General features: G+C 45.7%; 1 protein-coding gene across 1 annotated transcript in view; it reads left to right on the forward strand.

The window, feature by feature from the left end:
- Pskh1 (protein serine kinase H1) overlaps positions 1 to 20371 on the forward strand; it is a 31279-nt gene that overhangs the window by 1863 nt on the left and 9045 nt on the right. Inside the window, exon 2 of the mRNA XM_013012664.1 lies at positions 7489 to 8515. Within this exon, the coding sequence (XP_012868118.1) occupies positions 7559 to 8515 (957 nt within the window). The 5' untranslated portion in view covers positions 7489 to 7558. The remainder of the gene's footprint in view (positions 1 to 7488; positions 8516 to 20371) is intronic.

Here is a 20371-nt window from a genome sequence, read left to right on the forward strand (position 1 = left end):
AAGGTGGCTCAGTGGTAGAGCGCTTGCCTTGCATGCATGAGGCCTTGGGTTCGATTCCTCAGCACCACATAAGCAAAAAAAAAAAAAAGCCGGAAGTGGTGCTCTGGCTCAAGTGGTAGAGCGCTAGCCTTGAGCTGAAGAGCTGAGGGACAGCGCCCAGGCCCAGAGTTTCTGCCCAACGACCAGGCCCAACGACCGCCCCCCCCCCAAAAAAAAAATCAAGAGCTTTACTGACAGGTGTGTATGTGTGGGGATTGAATCCAGGGACTTGTGCTCTACCAGTGAGCCACACCACCATCCGCCTTACATTTTCTTAAGATTTTGATCCAAAAGATATGATCTGGAGTTGAAATTTATATTTTGGAAAGAGAAAAAACCCAAATGACATTGTTGAATTTCCTGGTTCAAGACCTGTGTCATTGCCTCAGGAAGTTGTCTCTTTTTTTTTGCCCAGTTGTAAGGGCTAGCTATGCCTTATGGGCTTTGGACCTGGGTTCAATTTCTGACTTTTATGAGATCTTGAGGTTCTTGAATCCTAGCTTCCTAACTCCAAAATAGAAATAACTATTCCCACTGCATATGATTATAGATGGGTGAGATAATGCATAGGAGATGCTTAGCACAGTTAAAAACTCTTGCCACTGTTATCACTAGTGGCAGTTTTTCCCAGAGTGGCTCTCTGGATCTTTGGTTCATGCCTGTAATTCTAGCTACTTGTGAGGCTGGGATTGGAAGGATTGTTGTGATGTGTGCCTATTATTGTAGTTACATGGGAGTTTGTACTTAGACAGAAAGCAAGAAGACTGTTGCAAAAGTTAGGGCTGGAGGAATTGCTCAGAAGTAAAAGTGTGAGCACCCAAGTTCAAACATTGGTACCAGTGAGAGAAAAGCTCATCTCCTTACTCTTCCCCTAGTGCTAGGGATCAATCCTAAAGCTCTAGACATTATGCTAGTCAAATTCATGCTCTATCACTGAGCTACAAGCTCAGCCCCAGAAAAATTTCACATTAATAAGTCTGTTTGCTCTTCAGACTAAGCTAGGTAGGAAGCTATATACTTAATTTATTTCCTTGAGGGCATTTCAGTACTCAACGAAAGCTCCAATACTACTGGCTGTTTAGAAAGTTAACTTGTTAGAGGGCAGGTTTGCTGAATAAGTTTGTTATCAAGGCCTAACCTAATTGTTCTTTTATGAAAAAGTTATATATATATATATATATATATATATATATATATATATATATATATGAATTAGGGAAAGTGCAGACTTCAGGAAACCTGTTTGCTGCTAACACTTTTTTTATTTTCGCTGGTTCTGGGGCTTGAAGTCAGGGCCTGAACATTGTGAGCTTTTTCACTGCCTCTAACAATATACTTTCACCTCTTACCTTGGCACCTGGAATTGAATGGTCCTGCACATCCTGGTGTCTGTGGAATCTGAAATAGATACTGGGGTTCTCTTTTTCTCTTTGTTAGTTACAAGTTAATAGTTAAATGAATGAGACTTGAATTTGGTCTTCTATTTCACTTTCTAAATGCATCTTATTTGGGCAACTTCAGAATTTCCCAACTGTGTGATGATGTGAGTGTACTATAAGTGTGCATTTCAGAAAAGGTGCTCAATGATGTGGGAAAGGATTGAGGCCTTGACCAGGTGAAGCTGGGCTCAGCTGGACCTCCACTACTTCTAGAGTCTTTCCTATATGGCAAAAGCAGCCCCAAATGGGGAGCCAAGAGACTTGGGTCTATGCTTGGCCAGCATTGTCTGAGTGGCTTCAGGCAAGTTTCTCTATTTTCTTGGTTTGTTAATTCTGTAGAGTGTCAGTCAGTCAGTAGTGATCAGTGCTCACTTCCATTGCCACTGTCTAGCAAGTTGTGTTTTCCTTGAGAGTATATGTATCAGGATAAGAATTGAAAGTACAGAGCAGACTCTAGAGCATTGGATATGATGTTGGTGAATTGGTACAACTGGTTTAGGGTGACCCTCCTAGAGAACCTTTTCTGAGGCTTTCTCACTCATCCTGCCCATCTATGCTGGCTATGTTCTGGTGGCTTTCATATATATATAAGCTGGGATCAAGAAAAGGCTCTGTCCTTTCCAGGTGTTTTGCCAGCTGTAACCTTTGTTTGCCATTGTTTCCTAACCAATATAAGAAGAGAACTTAACAGATATGATTAGAGAATGGAACAGTGTGATCACTTGTAGGATATTGCCTGTGTCTTCCAGTCTTCACAGCTAGCACCCTTTGTCTTTGTCAGTTTGTAGACTTCTGGGAATAGGAAGTATCAGAAGTAGCTTACTTCGAATCTTTTCTAATTGGGATAAATGTAGCTCTTCACTGCTGACTTCAGATCTTTGCACAGGCTTTGTTTAAAGTGAAAACTCAGGACTTTTCTTTTGTGAACCTCAGTTTTTCTCATCAGGGCCAGACCAGAGGTAGTATGCACATTTCAACAAAAAGAACTAGTATATATGTCTAGAGAGAGCAATTTATTTGTGCATCTAGAGTTCTGCTTCCTCACCAGAAAGAAGGGATATCTGAAGAGCTTGTGTTGGTGGGTGAATCATTGTGCTTGGTTACCTGTTCTAGTTCGTCTTTCTTCTTAGTGTTGGTTGCTGTTGTTTATTGAGTAGGAATCAGGGGCCAGAGGCCTGTGTTCTGCCTCAGGAGTACTGGACTAATAGCCTTCCCTTTTCTTTTTCTTTCTTTTTTTTTGGGGGGGGTGTTCGATTGTGGGGCCTGAACTCTGGGCCTGGGCGCTGTCCCTCAGTTCTTCAGCTCAAGGCTAGCACTCTACTACTTAAGGCACAGCGCCACTTCCGGCTCTTTTCTTTTTGCTTATGTGGTGCTGAGGAATCGAACCCAGGGCCTCAGGCATGCAAAGCAAGTGCTCTACCGCTGAGCCACCTTCCCAGCCCCATAGCCTTCCCTTTTCTTGAGCTTTAGTCCTTTCTTACGATGAAATATTAGGTTTTCCTGAAGGAAGGGATGAGACTGCAAAATTTCAAGACCACAGTTCTAATTATTGGCCTCTGTGAGAAGGAACAGCCTTTCTTAAAGTGTTTGTTTCAGGTGGTCCATGGAGAACCTCCTAGGCATTTGGGTGAGAGCTTTAGAAAGTCCTAAAGAGTTTGTGTTGGTAGATAAAGCTTTTTCACGTGAGAAAAGATAAACTTCATTCTGTTGAGAATTATGTTGACACACTGATTAAAATCTGAACTCAATCTCAAAATTCTTTCCATCTGATAGATGAATGGTGTTTGTGTGTGTGTGTGTGTGTGTGTGTGTGTGTGTGTGTGTGTGCTGGAGTTCCAACCCAGGGCCTTGTAAATGCCAGGAAGGTACTCTACCACTGGAAGGAAGGTACCAGGAAGGTACCTTCAGCCCCATATCCAGTAGATTGTAATCAAGGTTGTGGATATGTTTCAGTAATAAACAGGGTGCTCAGGATTGATCTTACCACCTGAATTCAGGGTCTTGGCTTACTGAAATCTGATGATCTCTGTGTATGCTCTACAATCCCCCCCCCCGAAACTGCTACAGTAAAACCTACTTGGGATAACCTCTGCTTTCTTCGATGGGGTTGGTTGATGGCTTTACAAGGGGCTGAGGAGATGTACTTACTTCCCCTCAGTTACTAGTTAAATAAGTGAGACTTTAGTTTGGCCTTCCATTGGCCTTCTAATGGATGGCCAACTTTTTTTTTAACTTTTTAAAACTTTTTTATTGTTATTATAAAGGTAATATATAGAGGGCTTACCATTATATAAGTCAGGTAAAGAATACATTTCTTGGGCTGGGAAGGTGGCTCAGTGGTAGAGTGCTTGCCTTGCATGCATGAGGCCCTGGGTTGATTCCTCAGCACCACATAAGCAAAAAGAAAAAAGCCAGAAGTGGCACTGTGGCTCAAGTGGTAGACTGCTAGCCTTGAGCTGAAGAGCTGAGGGACAGTGCCCAGGCCAGAGTTCAGGCCCCAAGACGGGACCAAAAAAAAAAGAATACATTGCTTTTTGGACAAAGTCACTCCTTCCATCACACTTTACCAGTTTTCCTCCCATCCCCATTGTATAGTTCATTTTCAACATAGTATCTAGTGAGTACCACAGCTGCATTTGTTCACCCTTTGTCCCTCCATTCTGATCAGCTTTTTCAGACATCAGATTGTATATCCAGTGACTTGAAGTGAATGTCACATGAGCTGTTTCACATTCACTACAGTATATGTGAACTCTCCTGCCAATTCCCAAACGGGCCTCCTCTTGTACTCCAGATTCTCCTTCTAGGCACTACTGAGTGAGGAGCTGTAGTGTTCCCCTCCCTCCTCCCTCCCACTCCTGATTTCCAGCCTGTAGCACCTGTAAGTTGTCCTACTGACATCTGTCAATTCTACCCTCTGTCTTCCTTCCTTCTTTCCTTCTTTTTTTTTTTTTAACTAATATTAGGGTTTGAACTCAGAGCCTAGTGTTTCTGAGGCTTGGTAGCTCAACCAGCACTCTTGCTATTTGAGCCACACAACCAGCTTGGCCTTTTTCTAGTTACTTTGGATATGGAATCTCATAGACTTTTCTACCCCAGTTGGCCTTGAAGAATGATTCTTCAGACCTCAGCTTCCTGAGCAGCTAGGATCACAGACATGAGTCATTGGCACATGGTTCTCTAAATACAGGTCAGATCACCTCTTTTTCCTCATAAACTCTTTGGTAGTTCTCCTTCACTTCTCCCAAAGGCCCTGATCCTTAACTGAACGAACTTGTGCTGCCGTCTGTAATTGGTTCCTGTTGGCCTTCCAGAGCTTCAGCCCCAGTCCTAGCTTTGCAAACTCAATTGCCTATTTCCAAACATACTTTGAGCTTCGGGGCCTTGAAATATGTTATTCTCTGTATCTGAATCACTGTTCCTACCTCTAGTTACTTGACACATGCTTGCTTCAAGATTCAGCGGAGGGGTTACCTCTTGCCAAAGCCTTTCCTACCATTTGCCTCGCTCTACATGTACCTACTATTGTTTTTCAAGTTTAACAACATGCTATATTAGAATTACTTCTTTTTCCAGATATGATAGTACACACCTTTAATCCCAGTACTAGGAAGGCTGAGGCAGGAGGATGGTGAGTTTTAGGTATAGTGGGACCTTGTCTCACACTGCCCCCAAATAATCTGTTTATATGTTTTTTTTTTTTTCTTTTTTGTTAGTCATGGGGCTTGAATTCTGGGCCTGGGTGCTGTCCCTCAGCTCTTCAGCTCAAAGCAAGCACTCTACCAGTTGAGCTACAGCGCCACTTCTGGTCTTCTGGTGGTTTATTGGAGATAGGAGTCTCACGGTCTTTCCTGACAGGGCTGGCTTTGAACCACGATCCTCAGATCTCAGTCTCCTGAGTAGCTAGGATTACAGACATGAGCCACCAGTGCCTTGCTTTGTTTTTATGCTTTTTACTTAGGCAAAAATTTAGTGTCTTGTCAAAATATAATCTATATTGGACCACAACTTATTCTTTCCTACTTTCTTGACATCTGGTAGGTGTTTTGTAAACACTTTACCTGAATTGATCATTCATTACCAATTCTGTATGCCATAATAATTTTTTTTTTGCCAGTCCTAAGGCTTGAACTCAGGGCCTAGGTCTTGTCCCTGAGCTGCTTTTTGCTCAAGGCTAGCACTCTGCTTGAGCCACAGTGCCACTTCCAGTTATTTCTTTTTATATAGTACTGAGGAATTGAATCCAGGGCTTCATGGATGCTAGGCAAGCACTCTACCACTGAGCCACATTCACAGTCCCATAATAAATTCTTAGCTGTCTTTAAAACGTAGTCCTCAGGTTGACTTAGATAGGAAGGCGGTGGCCTCTAGAAAGCAGTGACTTTAGCACTTTACCCTCTCCAGGACCCCACCATTACTGGGTATTAGTGGCAAAATTTCTCTGAGAAGCAATTAGTGAGGGCTCTTAGATCTTCATCCCAAGGAAGCTGAGTGCCCTGATAGAGAGCCTACGTCACAACTGGATACAAATGCTGCTGTTCTGAGTTCAAGCGCCCTTCTGCCTCATGATCAAGTCTAGTTTGTCAGACTGGCATTGTAATGAGGCTTGTGGTCCCAAGTTCACTGGGATAGGTTCCAGCCAGCTTTGGGTCTTGTGTGAGATTTCAGCCTTGTGGTGAGCTAGGGAATTGTAAGACCCTGGAAATGCCAGAGGGGAGATTGTGCATGAGTAAAACAGTGAACACCACCCAGAAAGTAAGGCTAGGACAGCACCCATGGTAGTAATTTTTTTTTTTTGGGTCCGGTTGTGGGTCCTGAACTCTGGACCTGGGCGCTGTCCCTCAGCTCTTCAGCTCAAGGCTAGTGCTCTACCACTTGAGCCATAGCGCCACTTCCAGTTTTTTTCTTTTTGCTTATGTGGTGCTGAGGAATCGAACCCAGGCCTCATGCATGCAAGGCAAGCACTCTACCACTGAGCCACCTTCCCAACCCCCCATGGTAGTATTTTGTTCGCTGCAGTGGTACCAACCCTGATAGGAAGCCTAGAGGGCTGGGAGAGCCCACTCTATGGAAGCCTTGGAAAAGCAGCTTTCTCAGCCCTGGTGGGTGGTGGTGATGGAGGAGGTCTCTAACATTCAACACTCTTTTCAGAAAATATGAGTCAGAGTAACAAAAGGAGTGATTTTAACATTTAAAATATATAGGACTTCAACTAGGAGAAAGGGGACCTAGGCAGAGTAGGGAAGTGAGAGCTGTGACAGATGAATCTCATGCACTTTCCTGTCCCTAACAGGTTTAAAGAGCAACATAGAGGTCTGGGAATGTGGCTTAGTGGTAGAGTATTTGCCTAGCATGCATGAAGCCCTGGGTTCGATTCTTCAGTACCACATACACAGAAAAAGCTGGGAGTGGCACTATGGCTCAAGTGGTAGAGTGCGAGCCTTGAGCACAGAGAGGCTCAGGGACAGAGCCCAGGCCCTGAGTTCAAGCCCCAAGACTGGAAAAAAAAAAGAGCAACATAGACTAAGACCCAGGGAGAGTTCTGTCAAGCCTTTCATCTAGAGCCACCAGTAAGTCTGACTCCGTTCTTTGTGTGTGTGTTTGGGGGGGAGGGGTGTGGGTGCATGTACACACTGGTCCTTGGGCTTGAACTTGGGCTTAGGCAGTTTCTTTGAGTTTTTTTCCCTCAAAACTAGTGCTCTACCACTTGAGCCACAGCTCCACTTCTGGCTTTTTTGGTAGTTAATTAGAGATAAGAGTCTCATAGGCTTTATTGCCTGGGCTGGCTTCGAACCTTGATCCTTAGATCTCAGCCTTCTGAGTAGCTAGAATTACAGGCATGAGCTACGAACACTCAGCTGGACTAAGCTCTTAGGGACCAAAGCCATCCTTCTTTCCAGGGTTAGGCCTTCAGTTAAATCAGACTAGGCTTATTGAGAAGGAGTGGGGGCAGGATCCCTTCAGGGGGATCCCCAGGTATGCTGACATGCCCTATTTTCTGTTTGCATAGGTGTAGACAGGGCACTGCCTGAGGAGCAGGTCCTGCCACCCTCACTGGAGAGGATGCCCCTGTGTCCGTGATGGGCTGTGGGACAAGCAAAGTCCTTCCTGAGCCAACCAAAGATGTCCAGCTGGATCTGGTCAAGAAGGTGGAACCCTTCAGTAGTACTAAGAATGATGTGTGCAAGCACTTCATCACAGAAGTGGAACATGTTGGTCCTTTCAAAGCTGGATTTCCAGCTGCCAGTCAATATGCACATCCTTCCCCTAGTGCCCCCACTAGCGGCCACACAGAGCCTCCCTCAGAACCACCACGCAGGGCCAGGGTGGCTAAGTACAGAGCCAAGTTTGACCCACGTGTGACTGCTAAGTATGACATAAAGGCTCTGATTGGCCGAGGCAGCTTTAGCAGAGTGGTACGTGTGGAGCACCGAGCAACCCATCAGCCATATGCCATCAAGATGATTGAGACAAAGTACCGAGAAGGACGGGAGGTATGTGAGTCTGAGCTGCGTGTGCTGCGCCGGGTCCGCCACGCCAACATCATCCAGCTGGTGGAGGTGTTCGAGACACAGGAGCGGGTGTATATGGTGATGGAGCTGGCCACCGGTGGTGAACTCTTCGACCGCATCATTGCCAAGGGTTCCTTCACTGAGCGGGATGCCACAAGGGTTCTACAGATGGTGCTGGATGGTGTTCGGTATCTGCATGCCCTGGGCATCACACACCGAGACCTCAAGCCTGAAAATCTACTCTACTACCACCCAGGCACTGACTCCAAGATTATCATCACTGACTTTGGCCTGGCCAGTGCCCGCAAGAAAGGTGACGATTGCCTGATGAAGACTACCTGTGGTACACCTGAGTACATTGCGCCTGAGGTCCTAGTCCGCAAGCCTTACACCAACTCTGTTGATATGTGGGCACTGGGGGTCATCGCCTACATTCTGCTCAGTGGCACCATGCCCTTTGAGGATGACAACCGCACCCGGCTGTACCGGCAGATACTCAGGGGCAAGTACAGTTACTTGGGGGAGGTGAGTCTATTTTGCCTTTATTCTAGGGATGTTGGTGAGGGAACCTGTGTGTATATTGGGGGAGTGGTATAACATGCAACTTCATCAGAGGGACATGCGCTGAACTGCGCTGGTGAGAGCCAGGCAGGTAATACGAAAATGGTAAAGTGAGACTAGCAGAGTGTCGAAGGTTTGGTTTCTCCTGAAAGTCAGCCCTGAAGTAAGGGTTTGGGTGCAGATAATTTCCATGGGAAGTGATTCCAGTAGCTGTAAATTAAACAGTGAAGGTGAGGCAGGAAAAGGAATAAAGTCAATTCAAGAAGTGGGCTGCCAGGGGGAGGGGGGAGGCTGGGAAGGGATGGGAAGGGTAAACAAAGGAGGAGGCTGCAATGCTTGGTAAGAAATGTACGCATTATCCTGCCCATGCAATTGTAACCCCTCTGTACAGTATGTTCACAAATAAAATAAAATAAAATTAAAAAAAAAAAAAAGAAGTGGGCTGCCAGTGTGGGCTATTAGAATCCAATCCCATTGGGGACCTTTGCCACAGAATCGTACCACTGAAGTGAAGGTTTTTCTTTTCTTCTTGTTGTTTATTTGTTTGTTTGTTTTGTTGGTCGTGGTGTTTAAACTCTGAGCCTGGGCGCTGTCCCTCAACTCTTCAGCTCAAGGCTAGCACTTTACCACTTGAGCCACAGCGCCACTTCCGGTTTTCTGACTGGTTTATTGGAGATAAGAGTCTCATGGTGCCAGGTGCCGGTGGCTTGCGCTTGTAATCCTAGCTATTCAGGAGGCTGAGATCTGAGGATTGAGGTTCAAAGCCAGCCTGGGCAGGAAAGACAGTGAGACTCCTATCTCCAATAAACCACTAGAAAACCAGAAGTGGTGCTATAGCTCAAGTGGTAGAGCGCTTGCCTTTGAGCTGAAGAGCTGAAGGACAACGCCTAGGTCCAGAGTTCAAGCCCCACGATCAACAAAAAAAACAGTAAAAAAGAAAAGAGTCTCATGGGCTTTCCTGCCCTGGCTGGCTTTGAACCTCAATCCTCAGATCTCAGCCTCCTGAGTAGCTAGGATTACAGGAGTGAGCCACTGGTGCTCAGCTGCTTTTTTTTTTTTTAATTACAATTATTATATACCACATGAGTTGAGATTTTCTTTCTTTCTCTCTCTCTCCTTCCTTCCTTCCTTTCTTTCTTTCTTTCTTTCTTTCTTTCTTTCTTTCTGTCTTTCTGTCTTTCTGTCTTTCTGTCTTGAGGCTTAAACTCAGGTCCTGGGCACTGTTCCCGAGCTTCTTTTTGCTCAAAGCTACCACTCTACCAGTTGAGCCACAGTGCCACTTCTGGGTTTTTCTTTTTTCTTTTCTTTCTTTCTTTTTTTTTTTTTTGGTCCGTCCTGGGGCTTGAACTCTGGGCTTGGGCGTTGTCCCTGCACTCTTCAGCTCAAGACGAGTGCTCTTCTGCACTCTATCACTTGAGCTACAGCACCACTTTCCATTTTCAAGTGGTTTATTGAAGATAAGAGTTTCACGGACTTTCCTGCCCGGACTTTCCTGCCCGGACTGGCTTTGAACTGCGATCCTCAGATCTCATCCTCTTGAGTAGCTAAGATTACAGGTGTGAGCCACCAGCGCCCCGCTGGCTTTTTCTTTTTATATGGTACTGAGGAATCAAACCCAGGGTTTCATGCATGCTAGGCAGTTACTCTACTATTAAGCCACATTCCCAGCCCCAAGTTGAAAATTTCTTTGGGAACATTAAATCTTCTGTTGCATCTTGGCAATCCTGAATGCCAGCTAATGCTGGAGAAAGTCCTCAGGTAGAGAGGCAAAGAGATACAGGCCCTGGGAATGGGAAGCTGTTTCTAGGCAAAGCAGTTTCAGGTAGTTCAGAGCTGATCAGAGGGACAAGGTCTCCTCAGCATCTATTTCATGGAGACAAGCCAGAGTAAACACACTCCATCTCAGAGCGGATTCCTTCTCATCTCTATCTGGTTCTTCCGTGCAATCATGAGCGCCTCGGGTATCCATATCTTCCAGGTTTTTTTTTTTTGTTTGTTTGTTTTTTTTAATCCATCGTGGAGCTTGAACTGTGGGCCAGGGCTCTGTCCCTCAGCTCTTCAACTCAAGGTGAGCACTCTACCACTTGAGCCACAGTGCCACTTCTGGCTTTGAATGGTGATCCTCAGATCTCAGCCTCCTGAGTAGCTAGGATTACAGGTGTGAGCCACCAACACTTGGCTCTTCCAGTTTTTTTAAGAGAAGTCAGACCTGAGCTTAAATGTTGGAAATCTAGTTCATATATTTAAGCAGCACCATGTGCCAATAAAAACTAGCCAATGGCTCATATTGAACCAACAGGCCATCAGCTTGCAGTAATGGTTCTGATACCTGCAAAGATCTGACAGGTTTAAGCCCTGGTGGTTGCCAAAGGAAGGTGCAAAAAGAACCGAGCTTTTTTTGCTCAAGGTTAGGTCTCTATCACTTGAGCTACAACTCTGCTCTCTGGCTTTTTGGTGGCTAAGTAGAGATAAGAGTCTCAAGAACTTTCTTGCCTGGGCTGGCTTTGAGTTGTGATATCAGCCTCTTGAATAGCTAGGATTATAGGCATGAACCTCCAGTGCCTGGCCGCATTAGACTTATTTCCAAAATAACCAACAAAAAGTCAGATGATAGATGTGGCTCAAATGGTAAGAGTACCTACCTAGCAAGTACAAGGCTTTGAATTCAAAGGGAAAAGTGCAGATGGTGAGAGAGGAATAACAGAAATGAGCCCTTGATGTTTATAATACTCTCCCCTCAGTATCATAGAGGTAATGCCCTGATATTTACTTGGTTCTCAAGTGTGGATAGGAAACAGGATAGTACAATTCTGGTGGTTTAAACTGATGATAAGTCTCTCTCAGTGCTCTAGGACAGAGCTGTAAAAGAAGTTGGTGGTGTCTGTTCTACTGAGGAGACCCTCTGGTTATGAAGTGAGTGATTGCAAGGGGTGATTGCTGTGTCGTATTTCTGTTGGTTGTCTTTACAACTATAAAAAAGTAAAGAGAAGCCAGAGCTCAGATAGAGAGAGGTAGAGGTTAGTACTTCTAAGACTATTTATTTTTGGTGCAGGTCCTGGGGCTTGAACTCAGGGCCTGGGTGTTGTCCCTGAGTTTTTGTGCTCAAGGATAGTGCTCTACCACTTTGAGCCACAGCCCCATTTCAGGGTTTTTGGTAGTTAATTGGAGATAAGAGTCTTACAGACTTTCTTGCCCAGGCTGACTTTGAACCATAGTCCTCAGATTTCAGCTCCCTGAAGAGGTAGAATTACAGGCATGAGCCTATAAAATCATAAAAATCCCCTAGGATTGGGCTGGGAAGGTGGCTCAGTGGTAGAGCGCTTGCCTTGCATGCCTGAGGCCCTGGGTTCGATTCCTCAGCACCACATATGCAGAAAGAAAAAAGCCGGAAGTGCGCTGTGGCTCAAGTGGTAGAGCACTAGCCTTGAGCTGAAGAGCTGAGGGACAGCGCCCAGGCCCAGAGTTCAGGCCCCACGACCGGACCCAAAAAAAAAAAAAATTTTATTTTTTATTTTTTTTGGGGTCCGGTCATGGGTCCTGAACTCTGGGCTTGAGCACTGTCCCTAAGCTCTTCAGCTCAAGGCTAGTGCTCTACCACTTGAGCCACAGCGCCACTTCCGGCTTTTTTCTTTTTGCTTATGTGGTGCTGAGGAATCGAACCCAGGGCCTCGAGCATGCAAGGCAAGTGTTCTACCACTGAGCCACCTTCCCAGCCCTCCCCTAGGATTTTAAAATAGAGATTTGAATCCAGTAGGTCCAGGTGGAGCCTGAGAGTTTTCATTCTGTCAGGTATCCAGGTAGCGTTGGTGCTATGGACCTGCAGACTACACTTAAAGGAACAAGTATTAGCTGGGCACTGGTAGCTCAACCTGTAATCCTAGGTACTCAGCTGAAACTTGAGAATCTCAGTTCAAAGCCAGCACAGGCAGGAAAGTCAATAAGACTCTTATCTCCAATTAACCACCAGAAAAACAGGGAGTAGTGCTATGGCTCAAAGTGGTAGAGTACTAGCCTTGAGCAAAACTGCTCAGGGACATTGTCTAAGCCCCAAGTTAAAGCCCCATGAAAGTCCAAAAAATAAAAATAAAAAACAAAAAATTAAAAAAGGAATAAGTATTGAGACAGGTGCCATAATGATGTCCTGAGATGGATTATCAGTAACAGTTGTGGAGGTGTGACATGGACTTCAGAATATATCCAGGAGGCAGGAGACTGGGCAAAGTAGAACAGCATGCACATAAGTACAAGAAAGAGCAGGAGGCAGTCTCTTGGACGTGGCTCATGGAGCAGGTTCAGCTATAGGCACGATCATACAAGTTCCTGTAAGGGCACTCAGAAAGTTCAGCTTTCTGAGTAGGAAGCTCAGAGAACTACGTAAGGTTGTAACTAAAACTGTTATCTTAAGGATAGATCCATGAGCTGAGCGCTGGTGGCTCACGCCTATAATCCTAGCTACTCAGGAGGCTGAGATCTGAGGATCATGGTTCAAAGCCAGCCCGGGCAGGAGAGACCCGTGAGACTCCTATCTCCAGTAAACCACCAGAAAACCAGAAGTGGCGCTGTGGCTCAAGCGGTAGAGTGCTTGCCTTGAGCTGAAGAGCTGAGGGACAGTGCCCAGGCCCAGAGTTCAAGCCCCACGACCGACCAAAAAAAAAAGATAGATCCATGAATGCCTGAAGATTGGGAGGCTGATAGTGCTTCAGGAATTCTGGCTCCTAGATCTCTGCAGATGCCACACTGTTGAAAGGTCTAGATATTACTGACCATTATAGCTCTTGCCTTAATACTTGCTCCTGTAAGTGTCCTCTGCAGGAATATGCAGGAGTATGCAAGTATAGTTAGAGGGAGGGATAAAGGTTTCCTAAACTGCTGACAAAGGAAAGACTCTTGTACAAAAGTCTATAGATTCATCCAAGAATTCCTATTATGGCAGATGTTGATTGGACAGTTTATCTAATTGGAACTTGCAGTCTTATAAACTGGCTATCTATAGTGGGGAATGACAGATGAATGGGGGAAAGATTAAACTCAGGCTTATTGTTCCTACTGAAGCTAAAAGACTGGGTTTAAAGATTATGTTCCTCTGCTGCAATCAAAGAGGCATACTTTTGCAGCTCCCTGTGTGAGTGTGTCTGGGCACTGACCCTGAGCTTTTGTGCTCAAGACTAGCATTCTACCACTTGAGCTCTACTTATGGCTCTTTGGTAGTTAATTGGAGATAGGAGACTCACTGACTTTCCTTACTAGGCTGGCTTTGAACTGTGATCTCAGCTCTCAACCTTCTGAGTAGCTAGGATTACAGGTGTGAGTTACTGGTGTCTGGCTCCCTGCAGTCTTTGTCTAAACCTCAGTTTAGTTGGTTGTACTGGAGCTTTTGTAAATAGTAACTGTGAAGAACTGGCTTCTCCTGAGGGAAGCAGCTGTGTTTATTGGTGATGCCCTGGTTATGTCCCAAATGCAACTGTTGGGAGGCAGATGGGGATATCAGCCAGTGGGGAGCACTTTCTTCTGGAGACTGTGAAAGGACAAATTAGAGACTCTTGAGGATTTAGAAGGTTGCTGGCTGTGGGCTCAAGTCAGGGAAGCATTTGAAAAACCTAGGACAGTATATGCTACACATTTCTTAGGGCAAATTTATGACTCTTAAAAGAGGAGGGGCCGGGCGCTGGTGACTCACACCTGCAATCTAGCTACTCAGGAGGCTGTGATTTGAGGATCAGGGTTCAAAGCCAGCCTGGGCAGGAAACTCCGTGAGACTCTTATCTCCAATAAACCACCAGAAAAACCAGAAATGACATTGTAGCTCAAGTGGTAGAGCGCTTGCCTTGAGCTGAAGAGCTGAGGGACAGCGCTCAGGCCCAGAGTTCAAGCCCCATGACCAACCAAAAAAAAAAAAAAAAAGAGGAGGGAATATGAAAGAAGATGAGTTTGAGATGAAAAATATGAATTTTATCAGAGGTCTAATGTAAAGAGAATAGATTGGAAGTGAAGGGAGATGTATGTTGTCAGATGTAAGGAAGAGCTGTATGAAGAAGGTGAGAGGAGGCCAAAGGCATACAGAACCACCCTGAGAGGTGAACTACCTGCCACAGGAGGCCAAGACCCCAGGAAGCTGGAGGAGCTGTTTCTAAAGGAATGATATAGATAGATGGTGAATCACATGTAGACTCATACTAGAGGACTAATAGAGTCCTTTCAGGAAGAGCTGCTATGCTTCACTTGACCTGAAATGTGACATCCTTGGCCTGATGTCATTACTGTTGTCAAGAGTTCTATTCCTAGAGACAGGGCGTATGAAGAAGCTCTTGGAGGATTGATGGCAGAGTGATGCCATCATCAGTTCTACTGTCTGTTGAATTCAGCAGTCTGAATTGCCACCCTCCTCGCTTGAGTAGTCTGAGTTGTGGGTGAGTTCTGGGTGACTACACCAGGAACAAGTGGGCTTGAGCACAGACCTCTCACAAAGCCTCATTCAGGTGAATGGGTGATGGGCAGATAGTTCAGGTTGGCAAGGAAACTCACTCCGTCACTGCCCAGGGAATAAGAGGTAGTGGGGAAAGGTCACTTTTCAATGATGGGTCTCTGAGCTGAAGGCTGGCCATCCATCCATTTGGGGTTGAAAGGCACTGAGTGTACACATCACCCTGTGGTAGGATGAGTTGTAGAGAAGGCGTTTGTATCCTCATCTCAGCTCTTTCCTGACTCTCTTTACCTTCATCTTGCTGACATTCTAGCACTTGAGCCATAGCTCTTATTTCTGGCTTTGTGGTCACTAGTTGGAAATAAGAGTCTCTCAGAGGAGCTGGGAATGTGACTCAGTGGTAGAGTGCTTCCTAGCATGCATGAAGCCCTGAGTTCGATTCCTCAGTACCACATAACCAGAAAAAGTCAGAAGTGGCATTGTGGCTCAAGTGCTAATCTGAGCAAAAGAAGCTCCGGCACTGAGTTCAAGCCCCAGGACTGACAAAAAAAAAAAGAGTCTCAGAGTTTCATGTTTGGGCTGGGTTTGAACTGGATTCTCATATCTCAGCCTTTTTTTTTTTTTGTCGGTCGTGGGGCTTGAACTCTAGGAGCTGCCCCTCAGCTCTTCAGCTTAAGGCTAGCACTCTACCACTTGAGTCACAGCACCACTTCTGGCTTTTTCTGTTTATGTGGTGCTGAAGAATTGAACCCAGGACCTCATGCATGCAAGACAAGCACTCTACCACTGAGCCACCTTCCCAGCCCTATCTCAGCCTTTTTTTTTGGGGGGGGGGGTCCAGTCGTGGGCCTGAACTCTGGGCCTGGGTGCTGTCCCTCAGCTCTTCAGCTCAAGGCTAGCACTCTACCACTTGAGCCATAGCACCACTTCCGGCTTTTTTTTTTCTGCTTATGTGGTACTGAGGAATCAAACCCAGGGCCTCATGCATGCAAGGCAAGTGCTCTACCACTGAACCACCTTCCCAGCCCCTATCTCAGCCTTTTGAGTAGATAGGATTATAGTCATGAACCACCAGTACCCAGCTTCTGTTCCTCTTCCCCTCCTCTGCCTCCTTTTTCATTCTAAGGAAAGGAGTCTTTCTAGATTGCTCAGGCTGATCCTGAACTCCTGGACTCAAGTGATTTTCCTGCCTCAGCCTCCTCTAGACCTCTAGAATAGCTTGGTTCTCCACTTCTTAAAGTGACTCTATTAATTTAAGCTATTTTTTTTTTTTTGTCGGTCATGGGTCTTGAACCCTGGGTCTGGGCGCTGTCCCTCAGCTCTTTAGCTCAAGGCTAAAGCTCTACCACTTGAGTCACAGTGATACTTCTGGCTTTTTCTGTTTATGTGGTGCTGAGGAATTGAACCCAGTGCCTCATGCATACAAGGCAAGCAGTCTACCACTGAGCTACCTTCTCAGCCCTTAAGCTAATTTTTAAAAAGGCAAAGAGAGAGAAGGAAGGAAGGAAGGAAGAAGAAAAGAAAAGAAAGATTAACACCTCGGGATGTTGAAGATACCATTAGGTGCAGAGGATATGGCATATCTTGGTGCTGTCTGGGTGATGGATATTGGCAGTATAGACATGCAGCCTGGTTTATGTATGCTATCTCTTCCTATTCCCTGAAGGCACAAGTGCAGTGAATTAAAGATAAAACCTTATCTCAGGGTTAGAGGCATGGATCTAGTAGTAGAGAGCTTGCCTAGCAATGAGGCCCTGAATTCAAACCCCAGTACCTCCTAAAACAAAAATAAAAGATCTTACCCTGCTGGGCACTGGTAGTTCACACCTGTAATCCTAGCTACTCAGGAGGATGAGATCTGAGGTCACAGTTCAAAGCCAGCCTGGGCAGGAAAGTCTGTGAGACTCTTATCTCCAGTAAATCAGAAAACTGGAAGTGGCGCTGTGGCTCAAGTGGTAGAGCACTAGCCTTGAGCTGAAGAGCTGAGGAACAGTGCCCAGGCCCAAAGTTCAAGTCCCACGACCGACCAAAAAGAAAAAGATCTTACCCTAAGCCCTGGGTAAGTCTGCCTAAGCAACATGGGAGATCCATGAGGATCCTGAGGAATCGAACCCTGGGGCCTCATGCATGCCAGGCAAGCACTCTACCACTGAGCCACCTTCCCAGCCCTGGATGTTAAATGTTTGAGAAGCTCTTTCTTTACCTTTCTAGAAGGGATCTCACAGGAAGGGCTGTCTCCACTTCTGTATGTTTTCAACAGATAAAATACCCATCATCTATTGCAGGAGTGAAACCCTTAGGCCAGATTCTGATTAGTCACTGGAAAGTGGCATAATTTGGGCCATTTGTCAGTGTCCTTGGAGATCTATCCGTGGTTGGAGACCTTTTTTTAGGAAGGTAGAAGCAGCTGTTTCAGGGGTGGGAAAGGAAAGTTAGGAGACAAGCTCTTAGTGGAGAAGAGCCAAGTCTTTTGATGTGCCACCTCTAGACCAACTGTTAGGTTCATTGGAGTCTAATCCTCTAGGTATTCCCTCCCACCCCCACCTCCACATTGTTGGGACTGGAACAAAGCCTTGTCCATGCTAAACAAGCGCTCTACCACTTGAACTACACCCCAGCTCTTAAGTTTTTATTTTGTTTTTGATTGAGTCTTGTACTGCCTTTACCTGGGCATTCCTTGAATTTGTAATCTGCTTGCCTCTGAGAAACCGAGATTACAAACAAATGCCCTTATCCGAGCTTAGTCTTTTAGGCATTCTCCTGTTGCTTCTGGCTCTGCTTACACACTTCTAAAGAGCAAGACCTTTCCTGTGGTGGCAGAAGTGGATGCCACCTCCACACTGTTGTATTCAGCCCTTCCTACTGAAAGGCTTTTCTCTAACCACCTCCAGCAGCTTACTAGCACAGGTCAGAGCTGCTTTTCATCACTGCCACTTTCCACCCCCAGCCCTCAATGTCTCTTCAACAAAAGGGAATATCATTCCTTGTGCTCAGAGTCATCACTGGAGTGCCAGCTGTCCCCTCCCTTTCCTGCTCTTTTCATTGTCTCTCCATCTGGACAGTACTGTCCTCTCACAGGCTCTGTTGCCTTCTAGGCTTTCTAGGTCTGGGATCTGCCAGGCTGTCATCTCTCCTATATTTAGACTTCTTCAGATCCACTCATGGCCTCCCACGTTCCTCCCCTCTGCCCTCACTGCGATAGAGCTGTATCTCTGTTAAAGGGATGTTTTATCATGACCTGGACCAACCATCCTCACTGGCTGTAACTTTCTAGACTCCTCTTCCTTAGTCCTCCCATTTTACAGGGTCACTTTTCTTCCTGCCTCAGTGCCTTGGTCTGATGCTTATATGGTATTCATGGTACCCAGCTGGCTTGGAGCAGAAGACTTGTCACCTTCATCTTCTCACTCATTCTTCCATTCCCGGCTGACCAAGTAGCTGCCCTGAGCCAAGTCCTGTGTACCTAGGGCTCCAGGTACAGAGACCACAGTGTCTGTGAGTTACTGTCAGTCACCGAGGTGCCAAGCTGCATCAGAAATTAGAACAAAGAGGGGTTACGAAAGTGGCTCAGTGGTAGAGTGCTTGCCTCGCATGTCCTCTGCACCACATAAACAGAAAAAGCCAGAAGTGGTGGTGTAGTTCCAGTGATAGAGTGCTAGCCTTGAGCTGAAGAGCTAGGGGACAGTGCCCAGGCCCAGAGTTCAAGCCCCATGACCAAAAAAACAAAAAAGAAAGAAATTAGAATAAGAAAGTTTTTTTGTTTTTTGAGCCAGTTTGGATTTTGGAAACCAGTTGGCCTCAGTTGAACCTTCCAGTGAAAATAAGAGATTGCTCTGTAGCAAGATTCTACCTAGAACCTTCTAGAGCTATTCCAGGACATTGTTAAAAACACACATTGCTCCAGGCGCTTGTGGCTTATGCCTGTAATCCTAGCTATTCTGGAAGCTGAGATCTGAGGATTGTGGTTCAAAGCTGGTCCTAGCAGGAAGGGCCGTGAGACTCTTATTGTCAGATAACCAGCAAAAAAGCCAAAAGTGGAGCTCTGTGTGTGTGTGTATATGTGTGTGCGCATGCGTGCGTGGGTGTGTGTGCTGATCTTGGGTGTTGAACTCAAGGCCTGAGTGCTGTCCTTGAGCTTTTTGTTCAAAGCTAGCCTCTATCACTTGAGGCCATAGCTCCATTTCTGGCTTTTTGGTAGTTAATTGGAGATAAGAGTCTCATAAACTTAAAACACTCAGGCTGGCTTTGAATCACTATCCTCAAATCTCAGCCTCCTGAGTAGAGGATTTACAGGTGTGAGCCATTGGTGCCTACCTCAGAATTTTTTTTAATTAATTTGTTTTGTGTGTTTGTGTATATGCTAGTATTGGGGCTTGAACTCAGGACCTTATGCTCTTGCTTAGCTTTCTTGCTGAAGGCTGGTGCTTTACCACTTGAACCATATCTCCACTTTCAGCTTTTTGCTGATTGATTGGAGATAAAAGTTTCTTAGATTTGTTTTCCTGGGCTGGCTTCAAATCTCAATTCTCAGATTTCATTCTTCTAAGTAGAATTACAGGTGTGAGCCATGGTGCTAGAATCCTTGACTCTTGAGTTGTTTGCTTTTATCCTCCTTCCCCTTCACTTTGTAGGGACAAGTGGGGGCACAAGATTAGAGTTTGTTACTCATCTCAAGTTTCAGAACTTTACTAACCTTAAGTTGTCAATCCTTTTCATCTCTCTCTCTCTCTCTCTCTCATATCATGGGGCTTGAACTCAGTGCCTAGGCACTGTCCCTGAGCTCTTTTGCTCAGGGCTAGAGCCCTCCCACTTTGAGCCACAGTGCCACTTCCGGGTTTTCTGATGGTTAATTGTAGATAAAAGCCTCACAGACTTTCCTGCCAGGGTTGGCTTTAAACCCCGATCTTGAGTAGCTAGGATTATAAAGTCATGAGCTACTAGCAGCTGGCCCTTTCCTTCCTTCCTTCTCTCCTTCCCTCCTTCCCTCCTTCCCTCCTTCCTTCCTTCCTTCCTTCCTTCCTTCCTTCCTTCCTTCCTTCCTTCCTTTTCCTTCCTCTCTCCGTCCTTCCTTCCTTTACTTCCTTCCTTCCTTCCTTTTCCTTCCTTCCTTCCTTCCTTTCTCTCTCTCTTTCTTTCTTTCCTGCTTGTGTGTATGCTCAGGGCCTTACACATTAAGCAAGCACTCTACCACTGAGCTAGACATTTATTTGTTTATTTACAGAGTCTCACTTCTGTTGCCCAGGCTGGTCTCTTCTTAATGCCTGAGCTCAAGAGATTTTCCAGCTTCATTCAGCCTTTTGTATAGCTGGAATCTGCTTCTTTTTGAAACCCTAGGATTGGGTTTGTAGCTCAGTGGTGTTCAATCTGTAGCAACACACACACACACACACACACACACA

Source organism: Dipodomys ordii, unplaced genomic scaffold, assembly GCF_000151885.1.
Source record: "Dipodomys ordii isolate 6190 unplaced genomic scaffold, Dord_2.0 Scaffold18, whole genome shotgun sequence".
Taxonomy (NCBI): domain Eukaryota; kingdom Metazoa; phylum Chordata; class Mammalia; order Rodentia; family Heteromyidae; genus Dipodomys; species Dipodomys ordii.